The 20,642-nt window shown below is 44.6% G+C and overlaps 1 protein-coding gene across 2 annotated transcripts in view; it reads right to left on the bottom strand.

Moving 5' to 3' along the window:
* CBR4 (carbonyl reductase 4) overlaps window positions 1-20,642 on the bottom strand; it is a 287,767-nt gene that overhangs the window by 138,003 nt on the left and 129,122 nt on the right. For both annotated transcript variants that reach the window (XM_069631392.1, XM_069631391.1), the window contains exon 4: window positions 12,007-12,143. In XM_069631392.1, the coding sequence (XP_069487493.1) occupies window positions 12,007-12,143 (137 nt within the window). The remainder of the gene's footprint in view (window positions 1-12,006; window positions 12,144-20,642) is intronic.

The following is a 20,642-nucleotide window of genomic DNA, read 5'->3' on the forward strand; positions in this document are numbered from 1 at the left end:
GTGGGATGAACGTCCCTAGCCAGGCACCAGATAACCCAAGCTGCTATGTAGAACTTAGCCGTCTCGGGGGCAGAGGACTCCTCAATTAAATGCTCAGCTTCCCCTGATAAAACAGGCATTTGTAAGGCACCCCTGAAATCGCACAGGTCACTAACCTCAGTGCTCCCTGGAGGACTAGCAGGTGTTGAAGACCTTCCGGATCTGCAAAGATGTCCTGTTGGTGTGGGAGGAGGAGTGGGTCGGTGGCCGACAACTCTAGGAGATCTGGCAGCCATGCTTGCTCCCTCCAGGCTGGCTTAACTATCAGTAGCCCCGCTTGTTGTCGCCGTACTTGTGCCAGCGTCCTTGCAATCATAGGGAAGGATGGAAAAGCGTATTCTGTCTGCGGACCACAAGCTTGCAGGGATCCGTTGGTTGCTGACGCTTCCGGGTCCAGTCTCCAACTGTAGAATTGTGGCAGCTGGCAGTTCAGTCCGGTCACAAAAAAAGATCTGCCCTCCAAGGTCTCCTCAAATCCATCAACCTGCGGAAGATCGACTTATGTAATTGAAAAACTGATGGAGTCTCTGAGGTACCTGGAGTTTCAGACTGGCCCTTAATTTGCCAGGCCCAGCAGGTAATCCACGGCCATGCTTAGACTCCTCTCTAGACAAAGGTACCAGAATTCCTTGGCCAGCTCCGCTAGCATCCTGGACCTGGTGCCTCTGATCCGGTTGATGTACCACACAGCAGAGACATTGTCCATTTTCAGGAGGATGCAGCATCAGACTCGGTCTTGTGTCAAGCTCTTGACTGCGCATAGAGCGGCAAGTGACTCTTAGCAAGTGATGTGAAGCTCCATTTACTTCGTCGACCATCTCCCTGTGGTCGCGACTGATCCGCAGCGGGTTCCCAAATCTCACCTGTTGGCATCTGATTCTATTATTAGATTTGGAGAAGAGCCAAACATGGCCTTCCCGTTCCAAGTCTCCATGTGCTGGAACCACCAGGACAATTCTATCCTCGCCTCCTGAGACATAGGCACTCTCCGATCGAAGGTCAGACCCCTCGTTAGATGTTGAATCTTGAGGTGTTGCAGGTCTCAAGAGTGACAAGGCCCTGGAAAGATTGCTTGAATGGAGGAAGCTAGGCACCGACTATCCTTGCCAGTTCCCCTCAGGGATATACTGTCCTTGGTTCAGATCACTTTCATTTCTTTCATGATGGGATTGATTTTGTACAAAGGGAGACTCAATGTTCCCTGAACTGTACCTATCACGAACCCAAGTAATTCCAACTTCTGCGAGGGGCTCATCTCTGATTTCACCTAGCTCACAAGAAATCCTAATTCTTTCAGGAGATCTGTTGTCTCCTTCGCCCTTGGAGCGTAGCAACTGTTCATCCTGCACCAAAATGCAGATGTCGTCCAGGTAGATTATTAACCTAACCCCCAACTCTCGCGCAGCTTGGTCACTACTGGTTTGAGTAGCTTAGTAAAGCACCAAGGAGCTGACGAGAGTGCCAATAGGAGGCAGGTGAACTCCCACCAGTGCCCTTCCCAAAGGAACTGCAGGTAACGCTGGGGTGGCTGAAGTATAGGGATTGCCAAATAGGCGTCTCACAGATCTGTGCGGGCTAGCCACCCACCTCTTTGTAGGAGATCTCGAAGGAGGTGAATGCCCTCTATCTTGCAGTGTCGATAAATAAGCTAGGAATTGAGGGCCTTGAGATTTATGACGGGTCTTACCTTAAGCTTAATTTTGACTAGAAGAAGGTTGCTGACAAACTCGCCTCTCTCGCTTCCGATTGGGGCAATTGCGAGCTTCCTTTGAAGCTTGCCGACTTCCCTCGCCATCAGTTCCTGGTCCTCTGTGGAGATGAAAATTGGTGGCGGAAGGCGTTCTTGTATGGATTTCTTGATAGAACTCTAGGTGGAAAACCTGAACTGTGTCTAACACCTAGGCGTCCTTGGTGAGACACTGCCAGCGCTCTAGACGAGACTCTAGCCTGCCGCCAATAGCAGGAACCACTGTGTTTGCTTGCACAACACCGGCGACCCCGGTAAAAAGGTTCTTGCTATGCTCAAGCCTATTAACTCAGGCCCCGAGCCTGTTAACACCCGTTCCAGCATATGGAACAGGTGATTATTGCTTAATTATGTGTCTAGACTAGCATTTTGCTATGGCTAGACAAGTCATTTCTTACTGTGGCTTGACATTTTGTACCGGGCATCTCTGATATCATGATAAGGGGAGGAAGGATAGCCCAGGGGCAATGTGTTCATCTTTGAAGCAAGACAACGCAGCGCAACACAGGTTTGAATCCCGATCTTGCACTTAGAAACCTCTCGCTGGTATTAAGCGCGTTATAAAAGAACAATTATTTATGATTAAAACTAGAGGCATCATTTCCTGGCTGGACTGGCTTTTGAGTGCAGCCAGTCCCTACTGTAGCATTGCATATTTTTCTGGGCATCTATGAAAAAGTACGCATGTTAAGTGTTATTACCTGTCTAGACTGGCATTTTGGTACATCGAGTGTACTCATTTCTTAATGTAATATGGCATTTTTGCAGGGCATCTATAATAAAGTAAGCATGATAAGTGTTATTACCCATATATACTGACATTTGAGTGCAGCCAGTCTAGCTATTTCTTAATGGGTCGTGGGATATTTTTCTGGACATCTATAATGAGGTAAGCATCATAAGTGTTATTACGTGTCTAGACTAGCATTTTGCTTCAGCTGGACTAGCCATTTCTTACTGCGGCTTGACATGTTGTACTGGGAATCTCTGATAAAGCAATCGTGATGAGGGTAATTGCCGGGATAGGCTGGCATTTGTTTGCAGCCAGTCCTTACTGTGGCACTGTATATTTTCCTGGGCAGCTATGATAAAGTAAGCATGATAAGTGTTATTACGTGGTTAGACCTGCATTTGGGTGCTGCCAGTCTAGGTATGTCTTTCTGTGTCGTGGTATTTTTTACTGTGCATCATCAAGGCTACAGCAAACATGATAAGTGTTATTATGTGTATGGCCTACATTGTGCAGCCAGTTTTGACATGATTTCTTATGGTGGAATTGCATTTTTAATAGCAAAGCAGTAAGATAGCTTAGCATGTGGAGTGCTCGCTGCTGCGATCTGTATGTGCTCTGCAGTTTTCAGGTTCAAATCCTGGCAAGCCAACTCAGCCTGTCATTCTTCCGAGGTTGATAAATGAGTACCAACTTTGGTTGGGATGGTAATTGTATGTAAATATGTGCTATGTACAGCACTTTGGCAAAAGCGTTATATAAATAACAAATCATTATCGTTTATTAAAGCATTAATGCTCTTCTGCACCACTGAAAGTGACTTGCATCTATTGGATTTATGGATACTGTATTATCGCAGCAATTGGCAATGTAGGGGATCTACTTTTCATATAATTACAATATACGACATGCAGCTATAATTTGCCTAACATTGAAGTAACTGGCAATACAATGCTGAAGAGGCAAATCTATGGCAGTGCCTTGGCCTATTTTGTGTTTATAGTTTATTAAAAACTTGATACTTCACAACTCTTAGTTCATTACAAATGGAAATAAATTACTTCAGACACAACACAACATTCTAAAACAAACATTACAGACATGAATTCATTCAACACAATACAATATAACATTATATACTATATACCTATCATGGCCTCCCTTTGTAGCCCCCAACATTACATTTTCCACCTATCCGACAAATTACCACCTTCCCTACTTCATTATGGTGGACTAATCGAGAAAAACATTTTCCACCAACTTTTTGTGTATCACTATTAAAATATTCACTAAAGCAAGGGACATCGAGATAGAGTATCCATACAAGGGCGTAGCACACGTAGCACACATGACTTCACTGTTTAAACCCTCTAATCTCCTTATGAACTTTCCCAACCACATTTCCCTCAGCCCAAGTGTTGCGCTACAGTCAATCAGCCAATGTTTTAGAGTTTCTGCCTCCTCCGGCTTTTTACACAGCTGACAATTTCTTCCTTGCCAAGGGATCCCTCTCCTGGGACCCCACATTTGTAGGGAGCCTAGTAAGTTGAGACGAAAGCGTACATAAAAGTAACAATATTTTGGCCCTGGGAATCTCATCATGGAGGAATGTATCTCCTTGTATTTCCTCAGGTTTGTAGTTAGCTCCCTTTGTAGTGTATACACTGAAAGCCTCTGTATAGCTTTCCCCGTTTTACAATTTTCATTTTGTTCTAAATCTTCACCGCGCTTTCCATCAATGTAATGAGTCAATTTCAGCAAGAATCGGGTCACTACTGTCATAATTTCTGCAAACCCAGTGGTGGAACCATTATTGCCTCAGTCTATGTTGTACTATTGGGTCTAACCCTATCATATCATGACCCCAGCTATGACATATGAAAGCAGCACCCTTTGTAAAATGTGATTCTTATCTAAAATATTCTTGTCGGCTTCATATGTATTTGGTATTTTACAATTTCTACGTTTATGTACTTTTTCTTTTCGCCCGCAAGACACTTCCGGTAATGTTACCAGGGTTAAAGAGGAACTGATGGCATCTGGGTCAAAGGTCAAGTAACATCACTTCCTGTGATTCCAACAGGAAATCTGTTCCACTACCACTGGCATTTTGGTGAATGGACGACCCTGTCGTATAGTGATCACCATAAACCTTTATTTATGTGATAATCCAACCTACCTATCCCTTACTAGAATTGGTTTACCTACCTCAAAAAACTAAAACTCAAGCAGTCAGGAAGTCCTTGTAGTGCAAATCAAAAGTTTACTGTCCTAATCCAAACTCCTATTCCATCCCTGCCACTTAAAAACAAATCCTGATTTAAGAAAAATAGTAATTTCTACAACCAAGGGTATGAGGCTCTCAAGGTGCAGCGTTCTTAACTTCAGGAAATGTTCCAAGGTTCACAAACAAAGGAGAGGTTCCAAGGGTCACAACCAAAAGAAATAAAGTTCCACAATATCCAAGTGGGGCTAGGAGAATGACTCCCTTCTCCTAGCTTGCTCCCCAGTTCTCTGTAAGCCTCTTCCGGGCTATCTTATCTTCAACTTCTTTACCAAATCTTGTAGATCCCTCCCAAGGGTTTCCTTGCCTCTCTACAGTCTCTATTTTCTTTGCCTTGTCAAACTGGGACAAGCAAGAGTCGTGTCAATTGCTTTTTGGTCTTTCAAAGCCAGTGTCTCTAGCCGAAGGTTGGAACATAGAATTATCTTCCTCCTCTTTTAGGAAAGATGTGTATGCCGTTGGTTTCAAAGGGCACTGACCTTTGGCGGGATCCGATGTTGACGAGTGAAAAAAGAACAATTTCTTGTTAACTGTTGTGTGTCGCAAAAGGTATCCTCTGGCTCACAGGCACATGCCCAGGAGGACGGTGGTTTCTGGGCTGCAGACCAGGCGGATTCTGTTCTCGCCAAGGATTCTCTCGAAGACCTCTGGGTCCCGGAGCTGATCCTCTCAAGGACAACGTCAAAGGATCTGCGTCCTCCATTTGTGGAGGCAAATGTTTCAGCACCAGCCCAGAGTTCAAAGTCAGTCTCTATTGTAATCTTTTTCTTTTCCCTTTTACACTTTCCCACTGTACAGAGTTATAACACTGCTTGACTTTTTTCAACTCTATCTGCGTTTCGACTTTCACTTACATATCCCGTGGCTCTTTTCCAGACTTTCTACCCTTCCCGTTATCTGCTCTGGGCGGAGAACGTTTCACTGGTTCTGTCTGGGGCTGTTCCATGATGTTAAGTTTCTTCCTTCTTTTGTTGGGGCCCGCTTGGTTTCGCAGCCCTCGCTATAGATAGTTTTGAGTTTGGTGCAGATCCTACCACCCAGCATTTCACTGTTGTGTATTGTTCGCATTTCTGGATGTTTCTCATGTAATTGCCTATGCAGTTATGCAGTGGGCCAGTGCTGGAGGTTTTGGCGCTGTTCTTGGAACTCACGGTCCACCCACCACAGGTCACGCCACAACCACACTCTCTTTGTTTCAATTATGCCGGTCAATTATTAGGTCGACTATTAAGATACTCTCTGGGCATCCCACACTCAGTCTTTTCCACTTCACTCGACCTCTTCTTGATGGATTCACCTTTGTATCACTCGGTCTCCCTCTCATGGGATTGTAGGGCGCTGGACCGGTTTCACCTTTCCTCAGTCTATCGCCCACCCTCTGGTTTCCACCTTCTTCTACTACTACTACTACTGTAGACATCCTGGCGATTTGCAAGATGCCCTCTGCACTTTCTACTGCCGACACCCTGCTGACATCCACAACGCACTTGTGTGTTCCGACGAACCACACCCTGCATGTCGGTCTCTTTCTCTGGACCCTCTCGTCCTCTCCTTCAGTTTCGCCTTCAAGATCTCCTTTGATATCTCTGCCGTTTTATTCTGGTGAATTTATATAACGGGGTCTGCTCCACTGTAGCGTCTGTCTCATCGGCATCAACTGTGGGGTCACTCTTCATGCTTCCCAACAAGGTTTCGATGTTCGCCTTCGTCTCAGTTGTTGCTACCGCTTTTAGTCCGGAAACATTACAGTAACCCATGGTTTTGGACTTCGGTGGCGTTATCCAGGCTTGAGGTGTCTTCACTTGAGGTGAGAGTGGGGGATATGAAAGACTCCTTTCCATATCGACATCCTTGTGCCCAGGTGGGAAGTCCCTCCCCATAAGGTCCTCCATTTTACCACCCGTAGTGGTACTGTCGGTTAGCTGCCTCACCACCTTAGGCTGATATGAAAGATCTCACACTGAGGGAGAAGTGACACAATCTGAAGAATCGTCACAGAAGCAGGATCCATGGTTCAACCTGCTTGGTGGGATGTGTATTGTCAGAGTTGGCAGCCACTCAAGCTCCTGTACAGGGTTCAAGTTTCTAGTCCAGCCATGAGCATCAGAATTTCTTTATTGGCACATGCTGAACTGCAACATTTCTATCCTCTACAGGACACTGCAAGGAAGGCATGGTATTAAACAGTGAAGACAGACACGAGTGATCACAGTTCAAGGGTGTTTATTGAACTTCAATGGGTTGGTTGAACGACTATCTAAACCTAAATCTAAAGATGGGAGCAAGGTACGACCATCAAATAAAAATAATGCAGTCCTAGTCAAATCTGTCAAAATAAAAGGGCCTATACTAATAAACCTATTGCCAATGCTTACTTCTAAATAAAAAATGGTGTGAGATAATAGTGTATGCAAAAAGAAAAGTGCTCAAGAAATAATATGTTGGGATAGTTAAGCAGTTGGCTTCCTTTCCCCATGTTTTCAGCACAGGGCAAGGCAGCACGTTCGAGCTTCGCACACACTCTGGCTTCTCTGCCACGAGGATACAGTTCAAAGCAAAGGTATCAGGGCCTTTTGCCAAAGCTTCTTTTCCAATAACAGTCTCTTACTGCAGAGGGCCTGTCGCAACAAATAAACACCAAAGTTCCTTTCTTATCAGGGCTTTCACAAGTACAAGTTCTTGTTTTCAATATTCATCATGGGTCTCTCTCCTTCAGGCGTGGACCCCTTTTTACCACAATGTTCACAACTGGTCTCCCTCGTTCGGGCTCGGACCATGGATCTCCCTCGTTCGGGCTCATATCCTTATTGTACAATATTCACATTTGGTCTCCATCGTTCGGTCTCAGACCATGCAATCTCACTTTCTATGTTTTCCCCTTGATATCAAAAATGTAACACTTTCGAATGTGCAATGGGTTTTGCTTAACCGTTGCAGGACCACTTCGATTCACTTCACACAATGTTCTTACTTTCATTTCTGCCACCTCTTGGCTGGATACCTTTACAGAGACCTTCAATTAAAAACCCACGCTGCGCCGGACCACTATGTCACTGGTATTGTATCTTTCCTTCACAGAGTTCAAACATTCATCATCAATTTAGCTTTACTTGCGTCTTTCATCACACGCGATTAACAATGTTCGTTCCTGCGCTCGTTATACAATGTTGCCGCTTGCAACCTTGATTTCAACACAAACCGGTCTTGTATTGACCTCCCCAACTCACCGGCTTTGTTGATCTCTCTGACGCTACTTTGTTCTTGCAGCCAAGGACGATACCACAGCGGCTGCTGCTCCTGCCCAACTTAGTCAGCTATGCAGGATGGCCTCTGGTATCTCCGACATACAAATAAAGGATTCCTTAGCCTGGTTTCCTGACCTTACGTTTTTCTGATCTACAAGGGTTTTGAAAGTAACGGTTTACTGTCGGAAAGGTCAAGGGTATTTCCCTCCTTGCGAACTCTTCATGGTTTGCCGTCATTCTCCCTTCGTTCAGCTGCCTTCTCGAAACTGCTGCTCCTTCGTGTGCATTGCATCGCTCAGAGTGTGCTCTCGTGCTCTACCTTTTATCCATGTGGGGAAGTTTAATGGAATTCATGTGTGAGTGACTGTCAGTAATTGCCTGACTTCGCCTGACCATAGTAGCGGGACATGCTGGGTACACTGCTCGGGTGTGAGTCTGTTTTCTCCCAGAGCATGCTGTTCGGGTGGAAGTGTTTGCGAAGGGAAAAGGGTGCGGGGGTAAGGTTCCCACGTAGCCTACCTGGTAGGTTGGGGTAAAGGTGTTACGGGGGAGAGATACCGCCTCTCACCATCCGGTGTCCCACTTCGCACACACTCTGGCTTCTCTGCCACGAGGATACAGTTCAAAGCAAAGGTATCAGGGCCTTTTGCCAAAGCTTCTTTTCCAATAACAGTCTCTTACTGCAGAGGGCCTGTCGCAACAAATAAACACCAAAGTTCCTTTCTTATCAGGGCTTTCACAAGTACAAGTTCTTGTTTTCAATATTCATCATGGGTCTCTCTCCTTCAGGCGTGGACCCCTTTTTACCACAATGTTCACAACTGGTCTCCCTCGTTCGGGCTCGGACCATGGATCTCCCTCGTTCGGGCTCATATCCTTATTGTACAATATTCACATTTGGTCTCCATCGTTCGGTCTCAGACCATGCAATCTCACTTTCTATGTTTTCCCCTTGATATCAAAAATGTAACACTTTCGAATGTGCAATGGGTTTTGCTTAACCGTTGCAGGACCACTTCGATTCACTTCACACAATGTTCTTACTTTCATTTCTGCCACCTCTTGGCTGGATACCTTTACAGAGACCTTCAATTAAAAACCCACGCTGCGCCGGACCACTATGTCACTGGTATTGTATCTTTCCTTCACAGAGTTCAAACATTCATCATCAATTTAGCTTTACTTGCGTCTTTCATCACACGCGATTAACAATGTTCGTTCCTGCGCTCGTTATACAATGTTGCCGCTTGCAACCTTGATTTCAACACAAACCGGTCTTGTATTGACCTCCCCAACTCACCGGCTTTGTTGATCTCTCTGACGCTACTTTGTTCTTGCAGCCAAGGACGATACCACAGCGGCTGCTGCTCCTGCCCAACTTAGTCAGCTATGCAGGATGGCCTCTGGTATCTCCGACATACAAATAAAGGATTCCTTAGCCTGGTTTCCTGACCTTACGTTTTTCTGATCTACAAGGGTTTTGAAAGTAACGGTTTACTGTCGGAAAGGTCAAGGGTATTTCCCTCCTTGCGAACTCTTCATGGTTTGCCGTCATTCTCCCTTCGTTCAGCTGCCTTCTCGAAACTGCTGCTCCTTCGTGTGCATTGCATCGCTCAGAGTGTGCTCTCGTGCTCTACCTTTTATCCATGTGGGGAAGTTTAATGGAATTCATGTGTGAGTGACTGTCAGTAATTGCCTGACTTCGCCTGACCATAGTAGCGGGACATGCTGGGTACACTGCTCGGGTGTGAGTCTGTTTTCTCCCAGAGCATGCTGTTCGGGTGGAAGTGTTTGCGAAGGGAAAAGGGTGCGGGGGTAAGGTTCCCACGTAGCCTACCTGGTAGGTTGGGGTAAAGGTGTTACGGGGGAGAGATACCGCCTCTCACCATCCGGTGTCCCACTTCCCCCCCTGAAGACCCCTCACACAGGTGATCCTCGTGCACTGGGTCCACCCCCATGGTCTGGATCCAAAGGCGATGGCCCATCCCTGGCCACCTGAGAGAGAGATCCCCGGGAGCTAGCGGATGAGACACCTTCTGGTTTCTCACAACAACAAACTATGTTTTGTAATGCTCCATTAACCCAGACTGTACACAAAGGAAAGACATGGTAGGCTCCTCAGTAGGATAAAGGGCAGAAATAGCATAGAGAAGGCTGTTTGCATATCCACAATCCTTTACAGGATGATAAATGATTTGAAGTCTCACCCTCGTATCCTGGGGCCAGTCTAGGTGGAATGACATTTTCTTACCCACAAAGTATTGCAATAAAAACAAAACCTTTTACGAACGCACCCTGAAATAGTTAGGACGTCTGTACTTAAGTAACTGCGCTGGATTTTGTCTTTTTGAAGTTGTCTCTGTAAGCAGAATACCTTTAAAAGATGTTATGTTTAGTACAATAGGTACTCCAGGCATCTGAAATGTAAGCAGAGCCCATTGAGCATATTTACATACTTATATTGCTTGGCCAGGGAAATAATACATGTGCAATCCGACACTCATATTGCAGTAGTAGTGGATGAAGAGTCAACTATGTCATGTTTAGTAGAATAAGCTTGCTAAACTGTCCCGTGGGGTGGGACCAGTCCCTCCTTGCACTGCATGGGGGTAGGAGAGATGTTTTGTAGAATACACTTACCAAATTGCGCTGTGCTCAGCACCAAGGGGGAATCCGATAGCCACAGAAGCATACACCTTACAGGGAATCAGAAGTGTGGTGGTGGTCTGAAGGCAGGTTCTGCCCTCGGAAAAAGAGAACAGGACTTGTCCTCAGCCCACACTATTTCAATGCCATTGGGAGCAGAAGAGACGGGATCTATCAGATGTACTCTGGTATGTAATTCCAAAGTTTGGGCACATAGTATTAGAAGGCCTGTGTTTTGGTTCTTCCCTTCTTGCTTCTCTTAGATACTAGTGTGCTTGGTTGTAGCTTCTGGTGCTGTGGAGGCCGTGTGTAGGAAGCAGGTCATTTTGAAGGTGAGGCGGCTTGGGGTGGAAGCCACTGTAGCTATGGGAGTGCTGGAGTGATGTGTTCATATTTCTTCAGCCCTGTGATGAGACTGGCTGTGGTGTGCTAGGCAGCTTTGAGTTGGGCAAGGAAGGAGGTTTGGACATATGCGAGTGTAGCCGCTGTCCAAGTGGGACATGACCAGAATCTGGCCAAGACTGTGGCAGCAATGAAGACCTTCATATTGCAAAGGAGATCGAGCTTTTACAAAACAGATTGGATTTTCTTTGCGATTTGTAACTTAAAGCGAAGGTTGCTGTCAACGATTAAGCCAGGATATTTAGCAATGGAAGTGAGAGGAGAGGAGACATTATATGGTTTCATTCCCATCAGCCAGTTCTAGCCAGGTCCCTATGCATAAGAGGAATATTAAGGCAAGGTCAGTTGCAGGAAACAACTTCTCACAAGCCAATCTCTCTTTAAACAATGGTAAATGTAGCATAAATAAGAAAATAACCTATGAAAAAAGGGGAAATTATGTCAATAGAGCAAAAAGCCTCAAAGAAGGAAAGATACCCTGATAAAGGATTCCCACAAGATCTAGCATTATTGTAAATGAGACAATAACTTCTCTGATTGGTGGGAAAAAGGTGCAAGGGAGGACAGGAAGTAACAAGGCAGAATGTTGTATGTGCAAGTACAGGGCTCCTACTACTAACCTTTCAAAACTCTATACTAAATTTGGGTGATCCCACACAGCTCAAGAATTGAAATGTTGTGAATATGCAAGAGGTGGGATCTACAAGTACTTTTCTTGATTTAGACTGAAAAGTCCCTGTGCACTATTGCTTCGATGAATCCCCAGGAAGGAGGGGCATTAGCTAGCACATAGCCATTTCCAGCGCATCAGCTAAACACCATACATCACATTGGGCATCATCTCATCAATTGCACTTGAGGTCCACAGACATCAGAATGAAGAACGGTGGCTGATTAGTTCTAGAAGACTTACCAATGTTGACAATAGAACCTCCTTGCTGCTTCATCATAGACTTAACCCCCAGCTTGCACGTCAACATTGATCCCAAGAGGTTAACATGGAGCTGGGATATCATGTCCTCAGTACTGGTTTTCAACAACAGAGCATCCCTGTAAATTGAAACCGTTATTTACAATGATTCCCAAGTACAAGTCCACTGATTCTTATTAGTGGCGTTATTTTTAAATGGGAGTACATTTGATATTTTCAGTAAACTGTGCATAACTAAAGGATCTCATTTGTATTTAAATCGAACAAAAACACTTTGTGAACCAATAATTGATAGCATTCCCCTTTACTGGCATTAACAAAGCTTGTTTCAGTAAAACAGTTTTCCTGATTTTTGCAGCATCTCATTAGTGCGGTGTCTAGGAAGGAAAGCAACAGGCACATGCTATTTGGGGATTTCTAAATCACATGCAATTTATGGACATATTAAAGAGTGTCTTAAATCTCCTAAATAGTCTACCTTTAAAAAAAGTTCCAAATGCCCTTCATTATTCTGTGTATATTCAAATTGTTGAGCTCAATGGAGAAAAACGTTACTCACCATATTGACTGTTGTACTTGTAGTCCATATTCTTCTCTTTAATGACTCCTGCGACATTTCTCTTTTTCATCACCGAAAACAATTTTGGTTTCAAAGCATAGAAAAAGCTTGTGTGCAGAACACACGTGGCTCTAGTCCTTAAGATTACCTAAAGTCCCTCACCACGTGGCTATGGACTAACAGTAAGTACATTTGATATTTTCAGTAAACTGTGCATAACTAAAGGATCTCATTTGTATCTCACAAACCTGAGTAACCAGTACGCCCTCTTTTTGCACTTAAGTAAAAATTAAAAGTTACTCATCATACAACTAATAAATTCTGAGTCCATAATTCCTTCTCCCTCAAACTCTTGGGATGCCATTAGATTGAGCTTCCCGCATAGCAAGTATGTATTTGAAGGGCAATACCCATGTGCAGAGGCAGCCACACCCGGCCTTCCCACAATGACTCCATCATCTGAGATCTATCAAGGTGGGCAGGTAGTACTGTGGAAACAGTACTATGGACTAGGTGTTCATCTCACTACGCTGGGCAACATTTTATGCTTCTACTTCCCATCCCCTATCCTCCAAACTCATGTAAGATTACCCAGCAATATTGCAATAGGGAGGAGGTCCTAGCGCAAACTAACCAAAAAGGTTCTGAGGACTGTATGGCCAAACCAAGCTCTGGGACTTGCACTGTGGGAGAAATAATTACAGAAGACCAAGTAAGAAGCCTGTGTGTCTGCTCTGCAAATACCTTCTGGAGAGCAGGCCAGCAGAAAAGTCAATGAAACTGCTTATATTCAGATGAGTGTGTGCCTTTCAGGGTAGGCTGCTCCTGACTGAACCAACCTTCCAATATGCAAGATAAGATTCATCTAGCGATAAGACACCTTGCGGCCTGCTTGCCCAAAAAAGCTCTTCCATATGCAATCCAAAGACAGTTTGAAACCTGATTCTTTGCCCTGGCCGAAGGGAACCTAAGAGCCATGTGCACATTCAACTTGTGCTGGGTCCACTATGCATTAAATGCCATGTTTGGAGGGAATTATGCAAACAGATGTCCTGATTTATATGAAAAGCACATAAACTTTGGAAAGGAAAGAAGGATGTTTTCAATGTCACTCTGCAATACAGTCAAGAGTTCCTTTGAAGACAGTGCCTGGAGCACCGGCAGCGTTACCGCCGGACCCGTAATGAGGCCCATAGTCTCGAAGGGTCTGTGAACTGCACCATACAAGAATGGAGCAGACCGTTGTAATGCCTTTTTAACACCGGTTTGGATGGAAATATTGCCTCTGAATTTTTATTTCTATAGGTACAAAAGGCCCCAACAGGGCCTGCAATAACCCACATCAATGCCAGGCCTTTCTACTTCATCTAAGGAATTATGGAGAGGATTGACCCCTCTCACTCCATGAACTAATGGTGGAGACTTAGCCACTGGCTGCAATAATGTCATATTGGTTTAATTTTGATGCCGGCCTGTAACATATGTCACTAGATAAGCTCATGTGGCCTTCACTCCATTTCTCAGGAACCATATGGCCAATTCCGGACTGTACAATGGGAGCAGAATCATGCAGGTAAAGCAGATACATCCTTTCCAGGTAGAGTAGCAGACGGACGATGGATATTTGCATAACGTCTGAGAACCAGAATGCTTTCTGCCAAATGAGAACTATCAGAAATGTCTTGGAATTCATGAACTTTACCAAGAGTTTGGAAATCAAGGTAATAGGAATGAATTGGAGAGTATAGTTCCATAGGCACCAACGCTCAGAAGAGCGCCCCTAGGGAGAGATGTCCCTAACACACCTATGAAGAATAAGCCTGATATTTGGTGCGAAGGTACTTCACAAACAACTCTACACAGGGGAACGCCACCAGGAGAACATTTGCCGCACAACCTCCTGGTTCAACTCCTATTGACGGTTTCCCTGGGAGAGACTGCTCAAGAAGAATATGGCTGATCATTGCAGCCACTTGGGAGGCCTTTAATTTCAGTCCTTGTTACAGGACCCATTTGAACAACTACAATGCTTGCCTGAATAGAAAAGTGGATTTTGTTCCTACTTGCTTGTTGATGAAAAACATCACATTGGTGGGCTTCGTGAAGTTCAATACGATGCAGTTGTGTGGGGATAAGGAGTGGGCTCTTACTGCTAAGAAAGTGGACTTTAGTTCCATAGCACTGATGCAATCCAGCTGATCCTTGGCACTCAACAAGATTTTCAGGGCCGTCCCCCATCCCCTGAGGGAGGCATCTGTAGGGATGGAGTATGCCATGATCATATTCACCAACGGGAGCCGATCGGGCGTTTGCTTGATTGGTTCCATCATCAAATATATGGCAAAAGTTCTGCCTAGATCAGAATGAGTGTTGTTTGATGATGGGTGAAAGGATTCCAACTGCCCATGAGGTATAAGTGCAGCCTCCACATTCTAAGTCTCGCCAATAGAACTGCTAGGGTACAAGAAGCCACTAGGCCAAGAGCCCCTAAACCCAAATGGCTACATTCATCTGCCATGAGAGAAAGTGCAATGTGGTTGCATGAATATCCATAATGCAGTCCTCACTGGGGAAACTCAGCCCACCAGTGTGCTCCAGTTGTAGCCAATGAACGTGAGGACATGAGAAGGTATAAGAGTTCCCTTCTTTTCAATGAACAAGATGCAGAGTGGAAAAGTGGCTCCAGAAGGGAAATAAGAGAAGCTGTAGCCTCTGCTAGGGACAAGACCTGACTAGCCAGTCATATCCCTGCATCACTATTTCATACAAGACCAGGGGCAGAATGGGGAGTATCCCCTGGTCTACCCCACTCTCACCCATGAGTTTGGCAGGGACTTGTCACAGGGGCTTGAATGTCAGCATGGCCCCTTAAAGGAGGTCAGTTTGACTTTAGAATTGCAACCATACACAGAAGATTCATCGGCATGGAAGCATTTGTGCAACAACTGCCCCCACAAGACAAATTCCTAAAAGCATACTTGCCTAAAAGAAAGCCAGCAAGCCCTGTCCAAACCAACGTCTTCACGGCATAAGGAATCACAAACCTGAAACCCTGCTCACATGTACATTACCACACGGGTCCAGGAAAGACGAGAGAAGGAAGCTCTGCAACCACAAACCGCCAGCCAGACAATCCAAGATGGCAGGCAGCATTTAAAAAGGCTCAGTCAGCAGAGGGAAATGAGGTGTGGCTATAGAGATAATCATTAAAAAAATACCATCTAGGAGAAAAACTCACAAAATCACAGCCCCAGGGACCTGAAAAGACTGACCTGAAGCCCACAGCCCTAAGACCATCCCTGAAGTGGGACCGGTTAGTGAGGGAGTGGAGGTGACGAGGAGGAGGAGTGTGCTGGAAGTGAGGAGGAGGTTACTTTGGAAGTGGCTGAAGGGGAGAAAAGGAGGTAACAGAGAGAGAAGGCAGTAAGTTGGAGAAGAAAGGAGAAACTGGTTTGGGAAAGGAAGATAGAGGTGATGTAATAACCTCTATATGTTGACTATATTTACATTTTTAGTGTTTGATTTGTTTACAGAGAAATATCCCCGATCATACCCCATGCTCCCCACACACCACAACAATTTCATCCTGCAATCTGGGACAATAAATAGGCTGTTTGTCTTAATGTTATGGGATTATTGCCCTCACTTGTGGTTTTTCCTTTAAAGGCCCAGGAATGGTAAGAATATCAACCGGCTTTCGGAATCACTGCAAGATATGGTCTTCCTTTCTGTCCGTCCACCCGGTCCCATAACCCCTCTCAGGTAATCTGGTTCTGTCTTGGGTAAAGTCCCTGCATTCAGTCCAATCTGGAAGAGGCCTACTTAAGGAGATTTTCCATCAGCTACATTCCGGTGGAACCTAAATCCACTTTTTTTCCAATCTATCAGGCTGCCTTACTTTTCTGCTTTCTCAAAATTCTCTTCTCTTCCTTTGTGTTTGAGTTTAAATACCCAGGAAACTCCTTCCATGCCTCTTCAATTGACGCTGAAAATTTGGATTGGACAGAGCATGTGATAGGTTCTGTTCACTTACACTCACTAGGATCCTTCTCTTTGCTTTGATTGCCCCACTGAGTTCTCTTTGTCACAAGGGAATGTGTTAGCTATGAGGTAGCCCTCCCCTTCGGAATGTAAAATCAAAATTGTACTAAAATATGTATTGCCCTTATAATTCCTGCTATGACATGATCTATTAATAAGAAAGATATATTCAGATTTGCAAGAATATTCTCAATCCAATGGCATCATTTATATTCTTGTGACAGCAAGCAAGCAAACAAGCATAACTGACTTATTAAAATATGCAAATATATTAATAATGCAAACATTTTCATGTAACATTTTATATGCATGTTCAATTCATTCTGCTGAATTCAGATCTACTTTTATTTTTTAAATTGGGAAAACGGATCTAACGCTACTTTAAAACAAATGTATTTCCCACTTCAAAATGAACTGTTTAGGTGGAGCACACTTTATTTAACTTGAATTATGAAACTTGATTTAACTTTATTTAACTTGAACTATGTTGCTGAGGGCCTGGTATATCGCCTGTTATTACCAAAAGGTCACTTTAAACAGCTACTTTAATGGAGCAGGCACAATTTGCATGAGAACTTATGGATCTCTAAGGGCTGGAGGTCGGGCCCTGTTAAATGACACTGCTGTTAAGAATGTACTTTAATGATCCACCATTCCCTTAACTTACTAAACTTCCTAGCTTCTTAAAAATACACGTCCATGGGAGTGAGCTGAATCCATATGAAGCTTGCAGTAAATGTATTTCCTTGGTAAGTTGTAACAAGGTCTTTGTTCTTCAAATAAACAGACATGCCATGAGCATTTTTAAGGCGTTGGTCTCAGTGAATGTAATGGGGTATGTGAATCCCTGGTTTCAATAAAGCAGAGGTCTGCACAGACATATAGTTTGGGTGAACCAAAGTTGACAGTTTAGGTTTACAGATATACAAGCTTCATGATAGCTATGTGTTCTCTTGAGGGATGGAAATTGGTCTAAAGCAGGTGACTGTGACCTTGGACTCTCAGATAGTTTGGTCTACAACTCCCATCAGCCCTACGTAGCAAAGTCAATAGCGAATGATAATGGAAGTCTTAGTCCAAAACATCTAGAGATTTAAATGTTATAGACCCCTGCTCTACGGCACTCTGTGAACATCCTTAAAAAGGTACAGGTATGAGCACTGAAAAAGAAGGGAATGAGAAAGAAGAATTGGAAAATGGTAGTCCTTGAACACTACCCAAAGCACCTTCGTGTTAGAGGATATCATTCCAGGCCTTCAGATGAAGCAAAATCAAAGGTTTCATTAACTTAGCTTCCCTTGAGAGGAGGCCTGTGAGAAGACTTCCTTTGTGGCTGATTTGTGGGGTTTGCTCATGTTGACGCTTGAGGAGGGGGTCTTGTTGGTAGGCTTGAGAGCCCACAAAGAATCTGGATCTCTCTAGCTCGACTGAGGAGATGTCAGGAATGTATTTACCATCTATATGGATTCCATGGGTAATCACTTTGCCATCTAAATGCTTTGAAGTGGCGGTCAAGTACCTTTTTCTGGGCAACAGTTTTGTTACCCTAAGCGAGGCCTGCTTCCTGTTGTCTGCTCAAAGGCACATGCCCCTTGACATGGTGTACAGGTCATAAAGGGAGTATTTTGGTTGTCCTATCATCACATTCTTTGCTTAAGACAAACTTGACATGAATTGATGCTTCTCACCCAGGGGGAGAAAATGAATAAATAAACCAATTCCCACCATATTGGCTTGGTGAAGACAGGAGGGAAATCCTCTTCCCTATATTGTTCATGTACAGTTCCCCCTAGATGCATGGACTAGACCATGAGGTTGACAAGCCCTTACTCCAAAAGGTTGCAGCAGACACCAATGGTTAGTCCTGCAGATGGGAATCCAAGGGCACTTTTCCCTCAGTACGGCTATGTAACGGATTGACACATTTTTATTTTGCCAGTGCTGCCAAATATGGACTCTGACTGTCCTTTTGCACCTGTTGGAGCAGGTAACTCTGCTTTTGAATGGCACATCTAGACTCTCCTCTAGCTAGGACTGGCGCTATAACGCCTGCTTCTACCACTGTGGCATCCAGAACCTTCAGCTCCAATTATTCCATGACCTTGATGGTGTGATTGTGAAATTACTTTGTCATCTGCACTCTCCTGATGCCCAGTGCCACCAGATCCAGGGATGTAGAGGTGTCTGTTCCCTCCTTAGCCATAGACCCCAAAATGAAGGTTCCAGCTGCACTTAAGGTAGGAAAGGGACTGTCGTAGAACTAATGGTGTGGTCATCACCTCAGTGGAAGGGTTCAGGCATGAACCCACTAACCAGGCTTAACCAAGCAGGAGCACCTCCATGTAGGGGGCTGATAGTTGAACCAACCTAAACCAGTTGTTTAAGTGGAAGAGCGCACTAGGTTCTGAAGTTTGTCAAGAAACCCCTCCTGTGAATGAAGAGCTTAGTACTAACTGCTGCTGAGGCCATAGAGAGAAAACAGGCAGAAGATGTGTTGAAGAGGTCTATGCCAAGGATGACACAAGAATTACTCAAAATCTCAGAGGTGGTTCAAGGGTTTTCACTGATATTTTCATATGCCCTAGCGCTGTCCCTCCCTTTCTCTCATCTTAGTTAGCACCTCCTCTCTAACCCATGAACCTGGTTAATATATACAGAAGGATGAACTCAACTGTTTCATTTTCAGTCTTGAACTAGAGATGAGGACTTAAAAGTAGATTTTGCATTCTCTAAACTCCCTCAGGTATTCCCTAACTTTCCCTATTCTAACCAGTTGTTAGTGTTCTACTGGGATTTGGGAATTGTGCCTTAAAGACACAGGATTGGAGTTAATACCCCTTCCATCACGCTCATCTCTCCTCTCTGTCTTCTACTATCCCCCTTTCATTCACTTCTTCTTACTCCTCCCTCCAATCTTCTGTCACTCCGATGCCTTCTATAATTTGCAACCACTCTTTGATGTTACTCCTCCCCCTGCTACATTACCATGCCCTCCTCCACACCACTATTCCCTCGCCACATTATGGCTTCCTCCCTCACTCCACTACTCCCACCTCCTCCTAATATTCCGCCCTTCAGCTATTATGCAGTCTTCTTTCGCCTGGTGCCATACACTTCACATTCAATACATTTCTAACCATACTTGCTACACTAACACTCACACTGCAATTCCACTTCCCCTCCTTAACCAATGCCTCACCTGCTCCTAAAATCACCTCCACACACTGCCACTCCTTCCTTCCACCTGCTAGCCTCTTGGTTGTATACCTTTTCCTCCTCAGACCTTATTCCAATAGCCCACACTTGCCGTTTCCTGCTGCCAATGTATATCCTTCTTCTCTTGCTGACATTGGTTCTTACTCCCTGGCCAATTTAGACCCATTCTCTGCACCAGGGGCGAATTAAAGAAACAAAAAGCCATAAGTAGTGGGCTAAGCTTGTTGTGGGAGGTGGTTGACCTGCAGGAAAGCTGAAATGGAGGAGGAACGTTACCCCCCTGGGGAAACTCCTGAATTGATATATGCCTGTATCAATGGACTGACATGGTGAAGCTTGTCTGTATTTGTTTGTTGAATAAAATAAAAACATGTTAAAAAAAAGTAGTGGGCAAAGCCCCCCTCACTTTTTCCAGCAAGTATACAGCGGAACAGCAATGGCAGGTTTCTTGTTTGTGCTCCAGGGACCGATTTCAGGTGCACCTGAGGTAAGCCCAAATGGACGACTGGTGTGCCTCCTCTTTTTGTCCCTGGTGGTCTATGGAGCTTGTAGTTTACTACGCTGACTTGCTGTCGGTGGCAGTAATGCAAGGTCCTCCTGTCTGCCGCTTATGAGCACAGTTTGTCTCTGCTGCTCTCTCTCCGCGTTCTGGCTTACAGGGTACGTCTGCATCGGTGTCCCAGATTCAAATTCTCTATGCGTTTCTCTTTCTTTGCCCTTGATCACTCATGCTGATTGGAGGTTATCAAGATTCTGTTTTTTTCACAAAGAGCGCTAGATCTGGATTTATTCTCTAATGTAA

This window comes from Ambystoma mexicanum, chromosome 6q (assembly GCF_040938575.1).
Source record: "Ambystoma mexicanum isolate Mex_15411 chromosome 6q, UKY_AmexF1_1, whole genome shotgun sequence".
NCBI lineage: Eukaryota > Metazoa > Chordata > Amphibia > Caudata > Ambystomatidae > Ambystoma > Ambystoma mexicanum.